We start from the raw sequence: 19,138 nt of genomic DNA on the forward strand, positions 1-19,138 counted from the left end.
GTGAGTCTCAAAACATACTCACTGAAAGAAATTGTTAAGCAAAGCCCAAGTGGCATCTTTAGCCTCATCAGGTGGTTAATGAACTTTAATAAGATTGACAACTGTGTTTTCAAATGTGAAGGGAAAACCATAGAAATAGGTATGGAATGCTAGAAATTTTTATTGAACATGTTGCCTAAAATAATTAGGGATTATTAGACATAATTAAGGATTTTTTTTTTTTTTTTGCGGTACGCGGGCCTCTCACTGCTGTGGCCTCTCCCGTTGCGGAAGGCAGGTTCCGGACACGCAGGCTCAGCAGCCATGGCTCACGGGCCCAGCCGCTCCACGGCATGTGGGATCCTCCTGGACTGGGGCACGAATCCCTGTCCCCTGCATCGGCAGGCAGACTCTCAACCACTGCGCCACGAGGGAAGCCCCCATAATTAAGGATTTTATATTTGTTGAGCCCTCTAGGAATAGACCACAACCCTCCCTAGAAGCCAGAGGTTACAAAAGGGCAGAGTTTGCAATACTCCCTAAATTGATCTATAAATTCAATGTAATCCTTATCAAAATTCCATCTGACATCTTTGCAGGAATTGACAAGCTGATCTTAAAATTCATATGGAGATGTAAATGACATGGAATAGCCAAAATAGTCTTGAAAAAAGAAGCACAAAGTTGGAAGACTCATACTTCCCTATTTCAAAACTTACTACAAAACTACAGTAATCAAGACAGTGTGGTACTGGCATAAAGAGAGACATATAGATCAGTGGAACAGTACTGAGAATCCAGAAATAAATCCTCATATTTATGGTCAAGAGATTTCCAACATGGCTATCAGAACAATTCAGTGGGGAAAAAACAGTCTTTACATCAAATGGTGCTGGGATAATTAAACATCTACATGCAAAAGAATGAAGGCAGACCCCCTATCTCCCATCATATACATAAATAAACTCAAAAATGGATCAAAGACCTAAATATAAGAGCTAAAATTATGAAACTCTGAAAAGAAAATGTAGGCCTAAATCTTTGTGACCTTGAATTAGGCAATGCTTTCTTAGAAATAACTTTAAAAGTACAAGTAACTAAAGAAAAAATAGTAACTTGGACTTTATCAACATTAAAAACTTTTGTGCTTCAAAGGACACCATCAAGAAATTGAAAAGACAATGTACAAAATGGGAGAAAATAGGTCAAATCATATATCTACCTGATAAGAGACTAATAACTAGAATATATAAAAACTCTTGGGCTTCCCTGGTGGCGCAGTGGTTGAGAGTCCGCCTGCCGATGCAGGGGATGCGGGTTTGTGCCCTGGTCCAGGAGGATCCCACATGCCGCAGGGCGGCTGGGCCCATGAGCCATGGCCGCTGAGCCTGCGTGTCCGGAGCCTGTGCTCCGCAACGGGAGAGGCCACGGCAGTGAGAGGCCCGCGTACCACAAAAAAAAAAAAAAAAACTCTTACAATTCAGTGATAGAAAGATAAATAACCCAACTTAAAACTGGGCAAAGGATTTGAATAGACATTTCTCCAAAGATATACAAATGGCCAACAAGCACAAAAGATGCTCTACATCAGTAGTCATTAGGGAAATGGAAATCAAAACCACAAAGAGATATTACTTCACACACTGGGATGGTTATAATAATTAAAAAAAAAAAAGACAATAACAACCATTGGTGAGGATGTGAAGAAATTGGAACCTTCATACATTGCTGATGGGAACGTAAAATAGTCTAGCTGCTCTGGAAAACAGTCTGGCAATTCCTCAAAAAAGGTAAACACTGAGTTACCATATGACCCAGCAATTCCACTCCTAGGTATATACTCAAGAGAATTAAAAACTTATGTGCACATTAAAATTTGTATAAAAATGTTCACTGCAGCGTTATTCATAATAGCCAGACAATGGACACAACCTAAATGTCCATCAACTGATGAATGGATAAACAAAATGTGGTACAGCCATACAATGGAATATTATTCAGCCATATATAAAAATGAAGTACTGATACATGCCACAATACGGATGAACCTGGAAAACATTAAGCTAAGAGGTCAGGCACAAAAGCTCACATATTATATGATTCCAGTAATATGAAATATCGGAATCAGACAAGTCCATAGAGACAGAAAATAGATTAATGGTTGCTAGGGCTGGGGCAAGGAGGGAGTGGGGAGTGACACTGATGGTTAGGGCATTCCCTTTTGCAGTGGTAAAAATATTCTGGTGCAGACATAGAGAATGGACTTGAGGACATGGGGAGCGGGAAGGGTAAGCTGAGACGAAGTGAGAGAGTGGCATGGACATATATACACTACCAAATGTAAAACAGATAGCTAGTGGGAATCAGCCGCATAGCAAAGGGAGATCAGCTCAGTGCTTTCTGACCACCTAGAGGGGTGGGATACGGAGGGTGGGAGGGAGACGCAAGAGGGAGGGGATATGGGGATATACGTATATACGTATACGTACAGCTGATTCATTTTGTTATACAGCAACAACTAACACAACAATGTAAAGCAATTATACTCTAATAAAGATGTTAAAAAAATATTCTGGAATTAGACAGTGGGGATATTTGCACAACTCTGTGAATATACTAAAGCCACTGAGTTGTATACTTAAAAAATAAAACCAAAACCCATAAAAGGACAGCCTTTGTGCTGGATCTGGCCAACAGATGTATTTTGTTGACCAATAATTATAGTATTTAATAAACAAAAGATGCCCTATATGAGAAAAATCTTGATTTCTGACTCCTCTTGAAAAACTGGAAGACCATCCCAGCTTGACCCACCTGACAGCAACTTGCCCCTGGAGCTGGAGGTGGCTGGGCTCTGGCGGGACTCAAGCTCGGTGGTTCCCATTGTCCCACCCAGCCTGCCGCCCGCACTCACAGCATCTCCCAGCCCCTGAAGCACTTAAGTTTGCAACCCATGGTGTAAAGTTACTGTCCAACTTTTGGACACCAAATTCTGTTTCCAAGCAAACCGTATATATAAAAGGTTGCACGTAGAAAACAAAAAAGTGCACTTCCTGAAGGAAAAATTGGTACCTTTATCCACATATTTTCCCTCTCAGTGATTCATGGTTACTGTATATTAATTATAAGGAATAGTCCCTGTGATTAATAACACATTTTTTTTGAAGCACCAAGGTGGGGGGTGGAGTCTGAGTAGTAGTATGCCGGTAAACTGGCTCTCGGTGAGGGTGGGGGGAGAAAATGCCTGATTTTTAGCGTTCGGTGATTTCAGTGGTGTAAATACTCCCATCGTGGCCAATTTTAAGTTACTAGTACCCTGTCACTGAATGTGGGCCTGGGAGGAATGAGCATGCTGGGCTCTTGCAAGCCAGTCTCACCAGGCTCCAGCACACCACTGCATCTGAACAACCTCCCCTCAGATGCCCTCCTTCAGGCCACTCTCACCTGGGCAGCAACCATGTGCTCTGCATCTTCCTTTTTGCTCGTTGCAGGGTAGAACACGATGTTGTCAATGGTCTGTATCAATTCCAACTGGACCACGCACTTGATGAGGAGGCTGGCAAACAGTTTCTGATCTATATTAGACGATAAAGATTAACCCTAATAATGATTCAGCCAGTACTGAATTCACTGAGCTCTGACTATGTGCCAGGCATGGTTCTTGATGCTGTGGCATAAACAGTGAATAAGCTGGACAAAAATCCCTGCTCCCATGGCAGAGACAGACAGTAAACAAGCTACTTAAGTTGAGATGTAGTACGCTAAACAATGAGGACATCAGGCAGGGATGGGGATATGGTAGGGATGGTGTTAAGGTGGGGATGCAAGTTTAAACAAGCTGGTCAGGAAAGGTTCTCTCTGAAAATGAGCTCCCTGAGCAAAGACCTGAAGACAGGGAGGGAGTCAGCGATGCAGGTCCCATGTCCTCTGGCACGTTTTTCTGCTGCCTGAAGGGTCACTCCTACAGACCAGCTCTGGACTGTGTTCTATCCACAGGAGGCTACAGGTTCCTGCGGTAGCTGGGAGCCGACTCTCCAAAGGGCTGAATCTCAGTCTTGAGGGGCGGGGTTGGGGGGAGGGGGAGGAGGGTGCGGCTTATTTAAGCTCTTAGTTCCTGGATCACTTTCTGTCTGCCCTGGAGGTAGTAGCCGCTGCCCACATTTTCTGCTTCCATATCCCTCAGTTTTCTCTTACTTCTTTCAGTGGTTAGCCCTCTTTGACTAGTTAACAATTCTTTTTTTTTTTAATTTTTTAAAATTTATTTTTTTTAATTTTAATTTTTTTTTTTTTAACAATTCTTTATGTAGAATTTTCCCTGTTCAAATTATCAGTGTGGTTTCTGCCTACTGATTAGACTCTGACTAATGTCTCATCTTCTCAATCCCTGGGCTCAGGGACAGCCCATGTCTGGCACTTAAAAGTTGGCTGATTTGACTACAGTAAAAGTAGGGCTTCCTTTTCAACTTGTTAAAGAATCAGAATGTTGAAAATATTAAATAAACATTAAATAAAAACAAGGAGTTGGGTCATCTTCAAGCTTTTGAAAGCGACTGTGAAATTATATATACGCATATAAAAATTCTCCATGCAGAATTAGTTTTTTTTTTTTTTTTGGCCACACCGTAGGGCATGTGAGATCTTAGTTCCCCGACCAGGGGCTGAACCCATGGCCCCTGCAGTGGAAAGTTAGAGTCTTAACCATTGGACCGCCAGGAAGTCCCCAGAATTAGTTTTAATTGAAAAAGTATAAAGTGGAATTGCAACAGATTTACATTTAACATATGCCAATTCAATGACACCACCTTGGACCAAAAAGAAAAAAAACAATACAAGTGGTGTAAGAGATTCTGCCTGCTGCTCTATTCACTGAGCTCATGCCCAGAAGGGAGGCTGAGATGGGAGCCTGGGAGAAACAAAGCACTGTTCCTTGGAGGAATGGCAGGGGTCTCAAGCCCCAGGCATCTCTTAGAGCATAAACATCTTGCTGCACTCAGTGGTTCCATTTAAAGAAATGTCCACTTGCCCCTCCCACACAAGCCAACCCCTTTATCTGGGGCTGGTGAGGAAACAGCTTCTCTCCCTGGACACTGGAGAGACACTGGCTATGCTGCAGACACAGAGGAGCAGCCCGTCAGCCTCCAACATGGCACCTCCTGAATGGATTCCATATTTTTTGTGCCTTCAAAAGATAACAGTGACCACACGGGGCTTTGTCTAATGTGCTGCTTCAGAAGTTTAATGTCAGTGTGAACACCTACAAGCTGGCATGTTGAGAAGAGGCTGAAACTGCTATGAAGAAAAATAATGGGGACCACAACTTTAAGAAGACCAGACTAATACCTGAGAAGTTCCAATTTCTCAGTCAGCCAAAAGGGTCTGAATCCCGACTCTACTACATATTGGCAAGTCATGTCACCTAAGGCCCAGTTCACTCAAATGTAAAACAGTACCGCCTCAAAGGGCAAGCATAAGGATCACGTGAGGGCACACACATGGGACACACAGTGCTGTGCCTGGCTGAGAGCAACTGTGAAACCTATTTGTTTAAATGACAGACGGGGAAACATACCATAAGCAACATTAAGAGAGAAATTAGTAAAAGTAATTTGAAACTCATATCCAGAAAAGGGATATCTAAGACATGAAGAGCCCCCCCACCCAAACCAATAAAAGACAACAATCAATACAAAATGAACAAAGATTATGGATAGCTCATAGAAATTGTTCTTAAACACACGAAAAACTGCTCAATTTCACTCATAATTAGAAAACTGCAAATTAAAACTACTCAAAAGATACCAAATATCACCTACGCATTCCCAGAGATCACGTAAATAGGTACAACCTTAATAGGCAGCAGTGTGGAATTATCTATCAAAATAGCAAATGCACTTTCTCTTTTAACCTAGCAATCTTTTTTTCTGGGAATTTACCACACAGATAAACTCACAAATAACACATGTATTAGGTGATTCAATGCAGTACTGTTTATAACAGAAAAAGACTGGGAATAACAGAAATGTCCAGGTAGGAACCGAATTAAACAAATAATAGCACATCTACAATCTGGGGCAATGTACACAATTGTACCAAAGAGTGTGAAAGCACTTCAGGTACTGATTTTGAATGATCTATAAGCTATATTAAGTGAAAAAAAATAATGCACAGTATTCTATAATTTGTATAAAAAGGAGTGGAGAATTCATATATAAACATAGATACATATTGTATGCTTGTGTATGTGAATATGCATTTGCTTGCATATGAGCAAAATGTCTCTAGAAAGGTATATAAGAAACTGGTGACATTGGCTGCCATGAAGAAAGGGACAGGCAGACTGAGGCCCAGGGGTGAAGAAAGGCTTATATCCTGTTTACCTTTCTGCACCTTCTGAATATCTGAATCATGTAAACATGTTACCTATTTAAAATAAATAAATAAATAAATAAATACAAAAACAATAAAGAAAGTGGTCTTACTTGCATACGGTCTAGCTTTCCAGCTGTCATCGGTCGGGTTAGAGAGTTGGCTCTGGCCTCTCTCAGAGGCATTTTTATCTATGCTGCTTAAAGACTGGCGGTCCAGATCCACATCCTGGAAGTAAACCGGAGAGAAACACAACATTCATTTCTCGGTCCACAATTCAGTACCTGGGCAGAGATGAGCCTGTTTTAACACTGCTGGCCTGACTTGAATCTGTGTCTTGCTCAGCTTGAAGTATAGAAGTAGCACTTCTCAGAGGCTACATGGGAAAGATTACAAATTTCAATTACTTCTCCCTCCCATTAAAATTTCACATTTTCTGATTCCAACTTAGACGGCATTTCTCTACATACTACGAGTTCATGACGAGTGTGACAAATTTTTAATGAGCTCAAGTTCAGAAATAAACGAGCACGGTAGCTAGGCTTTTTTTTTTTTTTAAAGTGGACAGTAGAAAGTTAAAAAGCAGAGAATGTTTATATAATGTGCTTCATTTTTAAGTTGCTATATCCCAAATGCCTTTTAAAATCTAATGGCTTTATAGGTACTTGGAAATAGAAGCTAATTAGACAAACCCCCTTGTAAACCAAAGTATTTTAAAGTGACACTTGAATTAGAACTCTTTTATGGGGCCTTACACAAAAAATAAAAACTACTATTTCATTGGTGGAGAGGAAAGTGCTCCTTACGTAGGAGAGCAATAAATAAGGATAATGACACCAAAGCAATCTTTGTAACAGTGAAACACCAGAGCTGACGAAAGTGTCCAACAAGGGAAAATTCGTTAAATAAATTACAATAATGTGCAGCCACTGAAGAAACTGTTCTCAGAGAATATTTAAGAATATGGAGGGACTTCTCTGGGGGTCCAGTGGTAAAGATGCCACACTTCCAATGCAGTGGGCGTGGGTTCAAACCCTGGTCAGGGAACTAAGCTCCCACATGCCACGCAGAGGGCCCCCCAAAAACAGGAACATAGAAAAATGCCCACAGTGGTGTTAAGTAACACATTATGTACAAAGTGAGCCCAAATTGCAAGCATGTGGGTTGTGTGTGCTCAGTCACATAAATAAGAAAACTACAAGTGTTTTGTGGTTTTTATTGAGTGAAGTGACTTATTTCCTTAATACTTTTCTGTATTTTCTAAAAAATATTTTAATGAACATACATAGTATTTAGCTCTTATAACCTTTTCTACTCACTTCCCATCAGAAAAGCACAAACCCTTTGGGCTGCTTAATTTTTTACTATAATATGTGATCAGCGAAAAGACAACTGAAAAAAAAATCCTACCAAATGTTTTTCTGATGGATCTTCCTCCATTCCTACAGGTCTCCATGTCAGCAAACTAAAGAGAATGCAAGAGAAGGAAATCAATCAATGTGAAGGGCAACCTGGAGCTTTAAAATAACCACTGAAAGTAGAAATAAACAGCAGTAATCACATTAACACTTACACATGTGGGATGGTTGTTTTGAAAATATCCAACATACAATTACATGTTTTGTCCCAGACGTCAGAACTGAATTTCTCTCCATTGGATATTACTAAGTTTTCTAAGCAATTTGTACCTGATCGAGCCAATTGCTCATTATCTGCAAAATAAAACATCTATCATTAAACTTCAAATGCTGTTTTGATTCCAACCTGATTGCTGATACTTCCTATCGTGAGGTAGAGACAATGCAACTGTTTGGGCTGGTTGGCTTCTAATTAATGAAGCATTGGTACGGACGGTAAAATTTTAAGTAGGCTATAAGGAGGCAGAATTATTTATCATGCTATATTGCTAGGGATGGAAGAAGGTCAACATTTTGCTACTTAACTAACTGGCTCCTTGTTCGAGAAATGGTAAAGTAAGACAGAAAATATTAGACCGGTGTTTCTGAAAACTTAGTCACTCAAACATTACATTTCCAATTTTTGCTGTTTATCAACTGTTTTATCAGTTACTTGAAAACTGAGTACTCTTCGAAAAACTTAGCTAAATTAAACCTTGTCCTAAGCCAAATTTATCTATGGGATCCAGGTCTAATGTGCTACGTGGGTATTTTTCTTAATACATACTAAAATAAACACGTAAGTACTCAAAACCAAAAACGTCCATTGATGAAGCTGTTGATCTTGATTCTCACAGTACAGTTAAAAAACATTTTATTTTAGAAGATTTCAAACATACACAAAAGTAGAAAGAATAGTAATATACAAAGGTACATCTTTTGAGATTTAAAATTTACTATATCCCACCTTAAAAGAAATGCTTTATAAACTGACTTGGTGGAGAGACTGTTTTTATTTTCTAATTAAATTTTAAAAATACACATTTTCACCAATTAAATTATACATTGTACTCCTTGGCATTACATCCATGCTTTTATATACTGAAAAAATTAATCTCTCGTTAAGGACTATGTCAAGAAAAATGATGCCTAACCACAAAAAGATTACCTTGTTTTACACACCACTGCAACTGTGCAAATACATCAGAGAGAAGAACTTCATTCAAAGCTTCATAGAACTGGGTAAATACGTCACAAATCGCATAAAGTGCATGATTGCAAGTTGTTGTCATCCACTCAGATTTCTGGAAAAACAATTAAAAGATAATGTTTAAAAGCCACTCTCCCTGCGGTGAGATGGGCATTCTCACATATCATTGGCAAAATGTTCTGAAAAGCAATTCAGCACTAGGTAGCAACTGTCTTAAAATGTTCACATCCACTGATGCGATAACATTACTTCCAGTAATGGACCCTGAAGAAATAATCAAAGATCTGTGGCTGAAGGTTTATGAATAAAGATGTTTACCAACACTGGTATTTATATACTGTAAACACAGACATAAACTAATGCTCAGTAATGTGGCAATTAAACTGAGTACATCCATATGACAGAATATTAAGTCATTCAGTGATACTTCCAAAAAATTTTTATTATGCTAAATATTCACACCTTACACCAAAAATTTAAATACTAAAAATGAGGTTAGATAGACATTTTTCCACAGAAGACATACAAATGGCCAACAGACAAGGTGCTCAAAATCATTAATTATCAGAGAAATACAAATCAAAACCACAATGAGATATCACCTCATGCCTATTAGAATGGTCATCATCAAAAAGACAAGAGATAACAAATGCTGGGGAGAATGTGGAGAAAAGGGAACCCTTGTGCACTGTTGGTGGGAATGTAAATTGGTGTAGCCACTGTGGAAAACAATATGGAGGTCCCTCAAAAAATTAAAAATAGAACTACCATATGATCCAGCAAATTCTACTTCTGGGTATATGCCTAAAGGAAACAAAAACACTATGTTGAAGAAATATATGCAACCCCCTGTTTGCAGCATCATTATTTACAATAGCTGAGACATGGCAACAACCTAAGTGTCCATCAACAGATGAACGGATACAGAAAATGTGATATATATACACATAATGGAATACTATTCAGCCATAAAAAAGAAAGTCCTGCCATTTGCAATAACATGGATGGAAAGTGAGGGCATTACACTAAGTGAGATAAGTCAAAGACAAAGACTGTATGATCTCACTTATATGTGGAATCTAAAAATAACCCCCAAAACCCAAAGAACAAAAAATAAAAAACACCCAAAACCAAACTCAGAAAAAGAGATCAGATTTGTGGTTCGGGATGGGGATGGGGAACTGGATGAAGGGGGTTAAAAGGTCCAACTTCCAGTAATAAGATAAATAAGTCCTGGGGATGTAATGTATAACATGATGACTATAGTTAACACTGCCGGATGGTATACCTGAGAGTTGCTAGGAGAGTAGATCCTAAACGTTCTTATCACAAGGAAAAAGAAGTTTTTTTCTCTTTTCCTTTCTATCTACATGGGATAATGGATGTTAACTCAACTGACTGTGGTAATCATTTCACAATACATGTCAATTGAGTCATTTTGCTGTACCCCTCAAACTTATACAGTGCTTTATGCCAATTATATCTCAGAAAGCTGAAAATAAAAAAATATAAAAATGTCATGAAATTACCAAAGGAAATATATAGAGATATTTATAAATTAAGGAAAAGGGAAAGGTTGCTAAGCATGATTTCTAAAGTGGAAACTATAAAGTAAAAAACTAAAAGACTGGGTTACTTAAAAGCTAAAATTTTCCAAAACAAAAAAAGAAAACCAAGTGGGCAAAATCATCTGCAATTTATGTAAGGATATGCTATATTATTTTTATACTAAAAAACCCATAAATCCATAGGAAAAAAGAGAGTAAGTCAATAGATGGGCTAAGGATACGAAAAGGCAATTTGTGAAAGAACAAATGTAATGATCAGTGACATGAAGGAAAACAGAACCTCGCTAGCAGTTAAAAAACTTTTAAATGTTTTACTCTTGGTCTATCAAATTGATGATTAAATAAACTAAAATATGAAGAGCTGGAGTGGGTGTGGAGTAACACGAACTCTCCTGCATTGCTGACAGCAGTGTAAACGACTACATATGTATTTGGTCAACTCAGAAGTATGTATCAAAAGCCTCAGTAACATGTATGCCCCAAACCTGACAGTCAGCCACTTGCCCTAAATAAATAAAGAAATAAGTACAAATGCAGCTGGAAAAAATATTCATTTTAGTGCCATTTAAAGACAGAAAAACGGCAAAGAATTTTCCATGGACTATGGAACATCCACAACTAGGAATGTTTTGCAGTCCTTAAAAACATTGTAGAAGAAAAGTTACAGCTGTGGAAAAAATACTTATGTATTAAGTTAAAAAGTATGTGAGGTGGGATTCCATTTTTGTCAAAAGAAAAAAGGTATGAGATATACAAACACACAAGAACTATCTGACGGGGTAACAGTGGATACCAGTGGAAGACTGAAACTGTGGGTGTTTAAATTTTTTTCTTTGTTTTCCTGTTTTATAAGAAAGAAAACTTTACTTTAAAGTAAGATTAGAAAACTGTACGTATACTATAACCTCAACCACATCTGAACCATGTAGAAGACTGAGGGAAGTTTGCCACAGCATTAAGTCTAATTTCGGAATGGCAAAATTATGAATTTTCTGTATATTCCTAATATTCTGTATTAAGCATATGGTACTTTTATACCAGGGGGAGGGAGGAAACATTGTTCCTAAAAGAAGGTAAAAATGTTGCATTCCCATCTAAAAATCTTGGGATAGAACATCCTTTCCTGACCCCCTTGTCCCTAGGGGAGAAATAACAAAGACGCCTAGATGTATCAAACATTCTTTAAAAAAAAGGCCTAATATTTGCCAGCTGTAACCTCATTAAAAATCCTTTTAATGGATTTTTAAAGGGACAAGAGATGTTCCACATTTTACCAACTGTTCAGAAGTCGACATGAAGCAAATAAGTAAGAGGACCAGTGGGGTGCCTGTGTGTCCAATGCCTGAGGGCCAAGTAGGCAGACGGTGGTGACTTATTTCCCCTCACTCTTCCCCAGATGGGGAGAGTTTCTCAGCACTACTCGATAGTGGTAGAAGAAGGCCAGGAAGGATGTTTCCATTTTCAAAACAGACCCGAAATGGCTCAGTATTTAAGACTTCCGTGTGCCGTGGATGACGATGCAACACCAGACGCAGACAAAGGCTGGAGGGGCTCTTTTCCCATCTCCCCAGGGCAGCGCTTTAGTCATCACCCACCTCCGACTGCTGCTCGGGGAGTTTCATATTGTCAAAAATCCTGAACACGATTCTGAACAGGTCCTGCCACCAGTGCTTTTCAAAGGTATGGCCATAGCTCTTCATGATCTCGAACATGACCGTGAGCCCTCTGGAGGAAAGAAAGCCAGCATGGAAGAGGGAACGGGTGGGGGAAGAGGACAGCAGAGAAGACAGTGGGAGAGCCTGGGGCCGGGGGAGCAGGGGCTGGAGGCTCATTCAGTGACGGAAGGAAGGGGCACCACCCTAGGTCACGGTTACCTTGTCCGTACATCTAGCTTGCATCTGTTAATGATGCAGGAGAGCTCGAAGAGGATGGGGAACCAGCCTCGGACCCAGACTCTGTCGCCAGTAGCCACATTCATGTCGTCGCTTGTGTATTCTTGCAGCACCTACAGTGAGAATCATCTCTCAGAGACAGACTAAGCAAGTGAAAGGAAGGAACTGAAACAGAACTACACGAAGATTAAAGCCCTGCACATTTTCCTCTCCTGAAAATACCCATTCAGCAAGGGTCTGATGGGCAATCCTGAGGAGACAGAGACAAGCCTGTTCCAAGGGCACATGAGCAGTTTTCCCCTATGAACCTTTGGAACTTAGTGGGCTTTAGAATAAGTTGAGTGGGGCTGACCACAAGAGTCCTGGGGGCAGGAGGTGGTACATTAAGAAAAGCAATAAAGGTCAAATGGTGATAGCAAAGTGTCCAGGATGATTCAGTATCTTAGGTCTTTCTGGAAAGTTAGTGTAACACGTATTACTTAAAATAATAGCGGCAGCAGCTACTATTTACTAAATGCTTGCTATGGGTCAGGAACTGTGACGGTGCATTACATGGATTAACAATTCTCACAACAATTCCATGAAGCAGGTAGAAATAATGGTCCCATTATACAGATGAGTTAACTGAGGCACTAAGAGATTAAGTAAGCCGCCCAAGGTCATGCAGCTGGGAGCTGGCAATCTAGCTATGTAGGAGGCCCTACTTTCTGCCCTATCTCTGGGATCTTGAGCCCTCTGTTCCTTAACCACTCTTGAAGTAGTATTGTCTGTGGTAACGGAATTTCTTTAACCTACCCTGGTTATTTAACATTAGGCAATTTCTCTCTCTGCTTTGGTTAACTCCCCTGTACAACGGGGATATAATTACCCATCTCGTAGGTCTGATGTGGGATTAAACAAATCTACACACACAAAATGCCTAGAATGTTGCCTGACATGTAGTGAGTACTCAATCAACAGCAGCTCTCATTATCATCACATCTTAATGAACCATTGTAGGGACCAGACATATCATCTTAGGGGTTTACACTTCTGTAAAGAATGCTTAAGAAGAGATCTATACAGGCCATCAGTTTAGTTGTGTTCATTTCCACCCAATTTCAGTGTTTTGAGACAGTCAGCTGAACCAAACAGGACTCTTTATTTTTTAAAGGTTTTTTTTTTTTTTGGATGTGGACCATTTTTAAAGTCTTTATTGAATTTGTCACAATATTGCTTCCGTTTTATGTTTTGGATTTTTGACCGCGAGGCATGTGGGATCTTACCTCCCCGACCAGGGACTGAACCTGCACACCCTGTACTAGAAGGTGAAGTGTCAACCACTGGACCGCCAGGGAAGTCCCAAGCAGGCCTCTTCAGAAAGGTGAGATGTAACAGAAAAACCCTAAACATTTTTGGAAGTAAACAAAAGGTTTTTTGTTTTTTGTTTTTTTTTTTGCGGTACACGGGCCTCTCACTGTTGCGGCCTCTCCCGTTTCAGAGCACAGGCTCCGGACGTGCAGGCTCAGCGGCCATGGCTCACGGGCCCAGCCGCTCCGCGGCATGTGGGATCTTCCCGGACTGGGGCACGAACCCACGTCCCCTGCATCGGCAGGCGGACTCTCAACCACTGCGCCACCAGGGAAGCCCAAAAGGTCATCTTTAAACGTGATTTCTCAACCACATCACAGTGGTATAATGTCATTTCCTAAAAGAGAGGTTTGTTTTCTTTCAAATAGAAATGTCTTGCTTCTTCAGCTTTGCCAAAATTCATAGCTAAACTACTATTATCATCTACTAAAACAATCTGTAGAATACCATATAAAAGTTCAGTGTGAATAAAATAACTTCATACGTACAAAATAACATAAAAGGTATAACCCCTGTAATGGCAGCATTCTGAAATAAACACCTAGTTTAGGGGAAACATGCGTTTCTAAAAGAGTAGCTGGAAAGGTCTTTGCCAGGAGCAAGGGGTTTTTGCCTACAACTCCTTTCCCCCCTCACAGGCCAAATGAGTGAAGAGAGGAAAACCGTACCCGAGGCCTCTCGGAGACATATTTCCCACAGAAGCGGATGAGCCGGATGGCTTCCATGCTAGTGTCAGGGAAAGCAGCATTGCAGGCAAACTCTGATAAGCACTTCACAGCATCCTGAAAGGAATCGATGGCTGCAGGGAAATGATGCTGGAAAATGGTTGCTGGGGAAACAAAGGCACATTTTTTATAAGCCCGGGTTTCAGAAATGGGGATTAAACACACACACACATACATATACCAGAGATGATTACTTTTGTGAAAATCTAAGGAAAGCATGTCAGTGTCTCTGGAAGACAGGGTTTCTTATTAAATTATTCAGGAATGAATGCATTGAGTACAGCTTGGGCTAAACTACACTGGTTCCTGAGCTCACGCAATGATGTAAAGGCCTAAACAGTCACTGATTCAACAAACATTTGTTGAGTGCTGACTACATGCAAAGCGTGGTTGTGGGCCCTGGGCACACAGAGGTAACCAAATTTCCTGCCTTTGCTCCAATGGGCAATAATCACCTAAATCTGTAGGTATGTAAAATCATCTCAGCTGGGGTAAGTGCTGAGTAAGGGGACAGAAGATAGAAAAGGCTGGTGGTGAGGGAAGGGGGACTCTGTGAAGAGGTCCTTTCTGAGAAGCGGCCCTAAGGAAGTGAGAGGACAGCCAAGAGAAAACCAAGTTTCACTAGGATGCCAAGGTGTCCGTTTTAGGATGGAGCTTGCATAACCATATAAGATATAAACGTGGATGTGTGGGGGGGGTTGGCCCAGAGGGTCTGCCTGACAGAAGCTAAGCACTGAGCAAAGCTCTGGCCCCAGTTCTGGGATTCTGAGCATGTCCCTTAATTCCCCAGCTGTTTCCACCCTAAGACCACACTTCATGCTACCTCACTGGAGCCTTATGAAGACAAAGTGAGATAAAGAAAGTCAGTGAGCTAAAGGTGACAGGCAATTTAGAAACTGAAGGTTTTCAAAACCCTACAAACACCGCCTAAGAGAAGAATACGAGGGGCGAGAAGTTTACAAAAAGTTAAACGACCTCAAAAAATCAAAGCTGACCCACTCCTTTACAATTTCCACAAAAACCAAGACAAGTAAACATCTTGTGACGTGATGACAGGCAGGAACAGGGACCTGTGGTCAGTGCACAGTGGAGGGACACTGCACCAGCTCCGGGCTGGACTGCCAGGTGTCAATCTTCCACCACCTCCCAGCTGCATGACCTCAGACAAGTCGTCCTACTTTACTTTTCTGTGCCTGTTTTCCTCTTCAGTAAAATAGGGGGAAATAATGGTATCCACATCAGTGGGTTCAACCAACCCCAGATCGAAAATATTCGGGAAAAAAAAACTGCAGCAAGTTCCAAAAAGCAAAGCTTGAATTTGCTGTGCACCGGCAACTATTTACATAGCCTTACGTTGTGTTTATGAGTAATCTAGACGTGATTTAAAGTATACAGGAGGATGTGTGTAGATTATATCCATTTCATCTTAGGGACTTGAGCATCTGTGGATTCTGGTACCCGAGGTGTGTCCTGGAACCAGTCTCTCACAGATATGAAGGGATGACTGTAGTCAGTTCTTGTTACTCATGGTACCTGTGTTCTACAAAGTCGCTGTGAACAATGAATTAGCAAATACTGAACCATCTCCTAGGGGAAAAAGGGGTTAGGTTCCTGCGAGGCTCTGGTTACAATACTTTCATCAACCTATTAACACACAACCTTGTTTTACGTGTGTTTCTGTTTAACTTATTTAATATATTTTGTTGATTCATTAACATTACACTCATGGCCAACAGCTCTATAACTCATGCCTGAACGGAGCTAACCTAAAACATGTTATTTTTCTCCATAAAGTACACCACAGTCTCCCTTAGGAACACCGGCCAGCACTTCAGCACTGGGCTATGGACTGGTTTAAATGGCAAAGTTTAACTAAGACAAAGATGCCAAAAACGTGGCAGTAAGTTTTTACCACAGAAAGGCTACCTGTTTATTTACAGTAAGAGATCTGAAACACGAAGGCCTTGTTCAACCTCAGCTGGGAATGTGTGCCTTGGGTGACAAGCATTTTGCTGCTCTGTGCATGCACATGTCAGCAAATGACCACAAAAGGGCCAGGAATGCTGGTTTTGGGATTACATATAAATTTTAGCAAGTAGGTGAACTCACAATGTGGAACCTGCAAATAATGAGGGTCGACTGTGTTTCCTTCCTAGGGTTGTTGAGCGCATGTCAAGAGCCCAGCACACCACCAGGCACGTTAGCACATCACAGTGTAGCTAAACAAGCAAGCCACTCTTGGGAGTAAAACAGATGGGAAAGAAATGATCACCCTTCTAGACTTGCATGTGGGACATTAGTCAGGAGGAAACAGAGACACTTACTGACGATGTGGCCTGTGGTCTGGAAGGCCAGCTCCACGATGTTCCCGTCGTGATCCGAGGCGGCCTGGTGGAACACGGCGAAGATGTTCTTCCAGCCTGAGCGGATGTTGGCCGCCTGGGAGTTCACCATCTGGGTGATGCAGCGGATCACCATGTCCCGGATGGTTGGAGACCTGAGGAAAGAATGGGGCAGCCCATGTCATCTGTACTTTGGACCGTGGGAAGATAAATGAATACAGCTCATTGTTTAGAAGCAGCACTAAAAAAAAAAACATTTTTTAAAGCATGTCATAATCTACATTCATTAAAAAAAATTAGAGGCAACAAAAAGAAAAAATAGTAAGACAGTCAACATGTCAGTTAGTTGCCTACCCAGCAGTCATCTTCCCACCTCCTTAGTAAGTCTGATTTCATCTGGGCAGCAACATGCCAGACCTCAGGGAACTGCTCATAAATAAGACAATATGACAATCTTGTCTTACGTGCCAGGACCTCAATCTCCCAGCCTCCCTTGCAGCTAGGGGAGCTACATGACCTGTTCTAACTAATCAGATGTAAGAGAAAATCTATGGGTATGGGAGGGGAGGGATTTCTAGGAAGGTTCTGCTTTTGTCTTAAAAGGAATACACTTGGGGGCTTCCCTGGTGGTGCAGTGGTTGAGAGTCCGCCTGCCAATACAGGGGACATGGGTTCGTGCCCTGGTCTGGGAAGATCCCACATGCCGCGGAGCGGCTGGGCCTGTGAGCCATGGCCGCTGAGCCCGCGCGTCCGGAGCCTGTGCTCCGCAACGGGAGAGGCCATGACAGTGAGAGGCCCGCGTACCGCAAAAAAAAAAAAAAAAAAAAAAAAAAAAGGAACACACTTGGTAGGCTCTGCCCCTTTTCCTCTTGTTCCCATTCTGATGGTGGGCTCTGCCTCTTTTAATCACTCCCACTGTGAACACGGCATGATGCCTGGAGCTAAAGTCTCTGTCCAGCAATCATGAAATAGTAAGCTCAAGGAAGAAAAGCACCCTGTTTATGGCCAAACAAAGGGACAGAAAGAACCTGGGTCCTTGGTTACAATTTGGGCTATGGAACCAAAGTTGGGACTGCCTGCTTCTGACTTGTTAAGTAAACAATACATAGACTTGTGGTTTAAGCCACTGTTGGTCAATTTTTCTGGCCCCAAACATTTAGACTAATATACTCATAATTTTGCCACCCAGAGATAACGATTCCTAAATTCTTAATGCATATCCTCTTAGGTTTTTGGGCAGAGATATTTGTGGATGGCAAACACATACACTTGGATGAGAGCATACATATATAACTTAAGATGAATAAATTTAATTATTACAAAATAGAACATGAAGACAGAAAAAATGGTCCATTTTCTGAAGCAGCTGCAAGGTTCAACATGGTGTGACCTGGATATTTACAACAGATTAGCACATATGTCTTTCAGACATATATGATTATGGGGTGAACACTATTATCTCACAAATAGCAAGAAGCAAGGCAACACAAACCTAATGCTTCTATCGCACTAGCTTTGAAAGTCATTAGAGTGGTTTTAGGAGGAGAGACTTGGCTTGCAAATTTCATCTGGCTTAGGATAACATTCATGCTTGTCTGCTGGACCTATACTAACTGATAATAGGAAAGGTTGCTTAAAGAAGACAAGGAGAAAGTTAAAAATTAGCTGAAAGTCCACGAAGAAAATTTGCCACCTGCAGATAATGGAGGACTGACTACATACCTAGGTGACTTTAACACATAATACCAATGAATTCACAGTTTTCTCTCCCGGGATAAAAAAGCAACTTGTTGGCAAGAACTATACACATTTATTAAAATGTTTTTTGCTTGACTGTTAAAAGTAATAAATGATGACAATAAATGTTCTAGAAGATGTAGAGAAAAACATAAAGAAAAAGATTCTTTTATATGATGCTATGGCATTTCATATGGAGAGATATACTATATCACAACCTTTATTATTACACTGACTGCCCAATTCTATAACCTGCTCTTTTCACTAAGCGACTAAGCATTTCTCATGTTATAAACTTTCTTTTTTTTAACTGAATTTTATAATTTTATTTATTTTTTTATATAGCAGGTTCTTATTAGTTATCCATTTTATACATATTAGTGTATATATGTCAATCCCAATCTCCCAATTCATCCCACCACCACCACCACTTTAGCCCCTTGGTGTCCATACGTTTGTTCTCTACATCTGTGTCTCTATTTCTGCCCTGCAAACCAGTTCATCTGTACCATTTTTCTAGGTTCCACATGTATGTGTTAATATATGATCTTTCTCTTTCTGACTTACTTCAC

At 40.7% G+C, this 19,138-nt stretch overlaps 1 protein-coding gene across 4 annotated transcripts in view; it reads right to left on the minus strand.

The window, feature by feature from the left end:
- ARFGEF2 (ADP ribosylation factor guanine nucleotide exchange factor 2) overlaps nt 1–19,138 on the minus strand; it is a 98,631-nt gene that overhangs the window by 7,856 nt on the left and 71,637 nt on the right. For all 4 annotated transcript variants that reach the window (XM_029220125.1, XM_029220124.1, XM_029220127.1 and 1 more), the window contains 9 exons: nt 16,812–16,984; nt 14,431–14,591; nt 12,395–12,525; nt 12,116–12,245; nt 8,911–9,046; nt 7,919–8,057; nt 7,756–7,810; nt 6,459–6,573; nt 3,424–3,554 (listed from right to left, as the gene is read on the minus strand). In XM_029220125.1, the coding sequence (XP_029075958.1) occupies nt 3,424–3,554; nt 6,459–6,573; nt 7,756–7,810; nt 7,919–8,057; nt 8,911–9,046; nt 12,116–12,245; nt 12,395–12,525; nt 14,431–14,591; nt 16,812–16,984 (1,171 nt within the window). The remainder of the gene's footprint in view (nt 1–3,423; nt 3,555–6,458; nt 6,574–7,755; nt 7,811–7,918; nt 8,058–8,910; nt 9,047–12,115; nt 12,246–12,394; nt 12,526–14,430; nt 14,592–16,811; nt 16,985–19,138) is intronic.

This window comes from Monodon monoceros, unplaced genomic scaffold (genome assembly GCF_005190385.1).
Source record: "Monodon monoceros isolate NGI ecotype Baffin Bay Population unplaced genomic scaffold, NGI_Narwhal_1 Super_Scaffold_13, whole genome shotgun sequence".
In the NCBI taxonomy this organism is placed as follows: Eukaryota; Metazoa; Chordata; class Mammalia; order Artiodactyla; family Monodontidae; genus Monodon; species Monodon monoceros.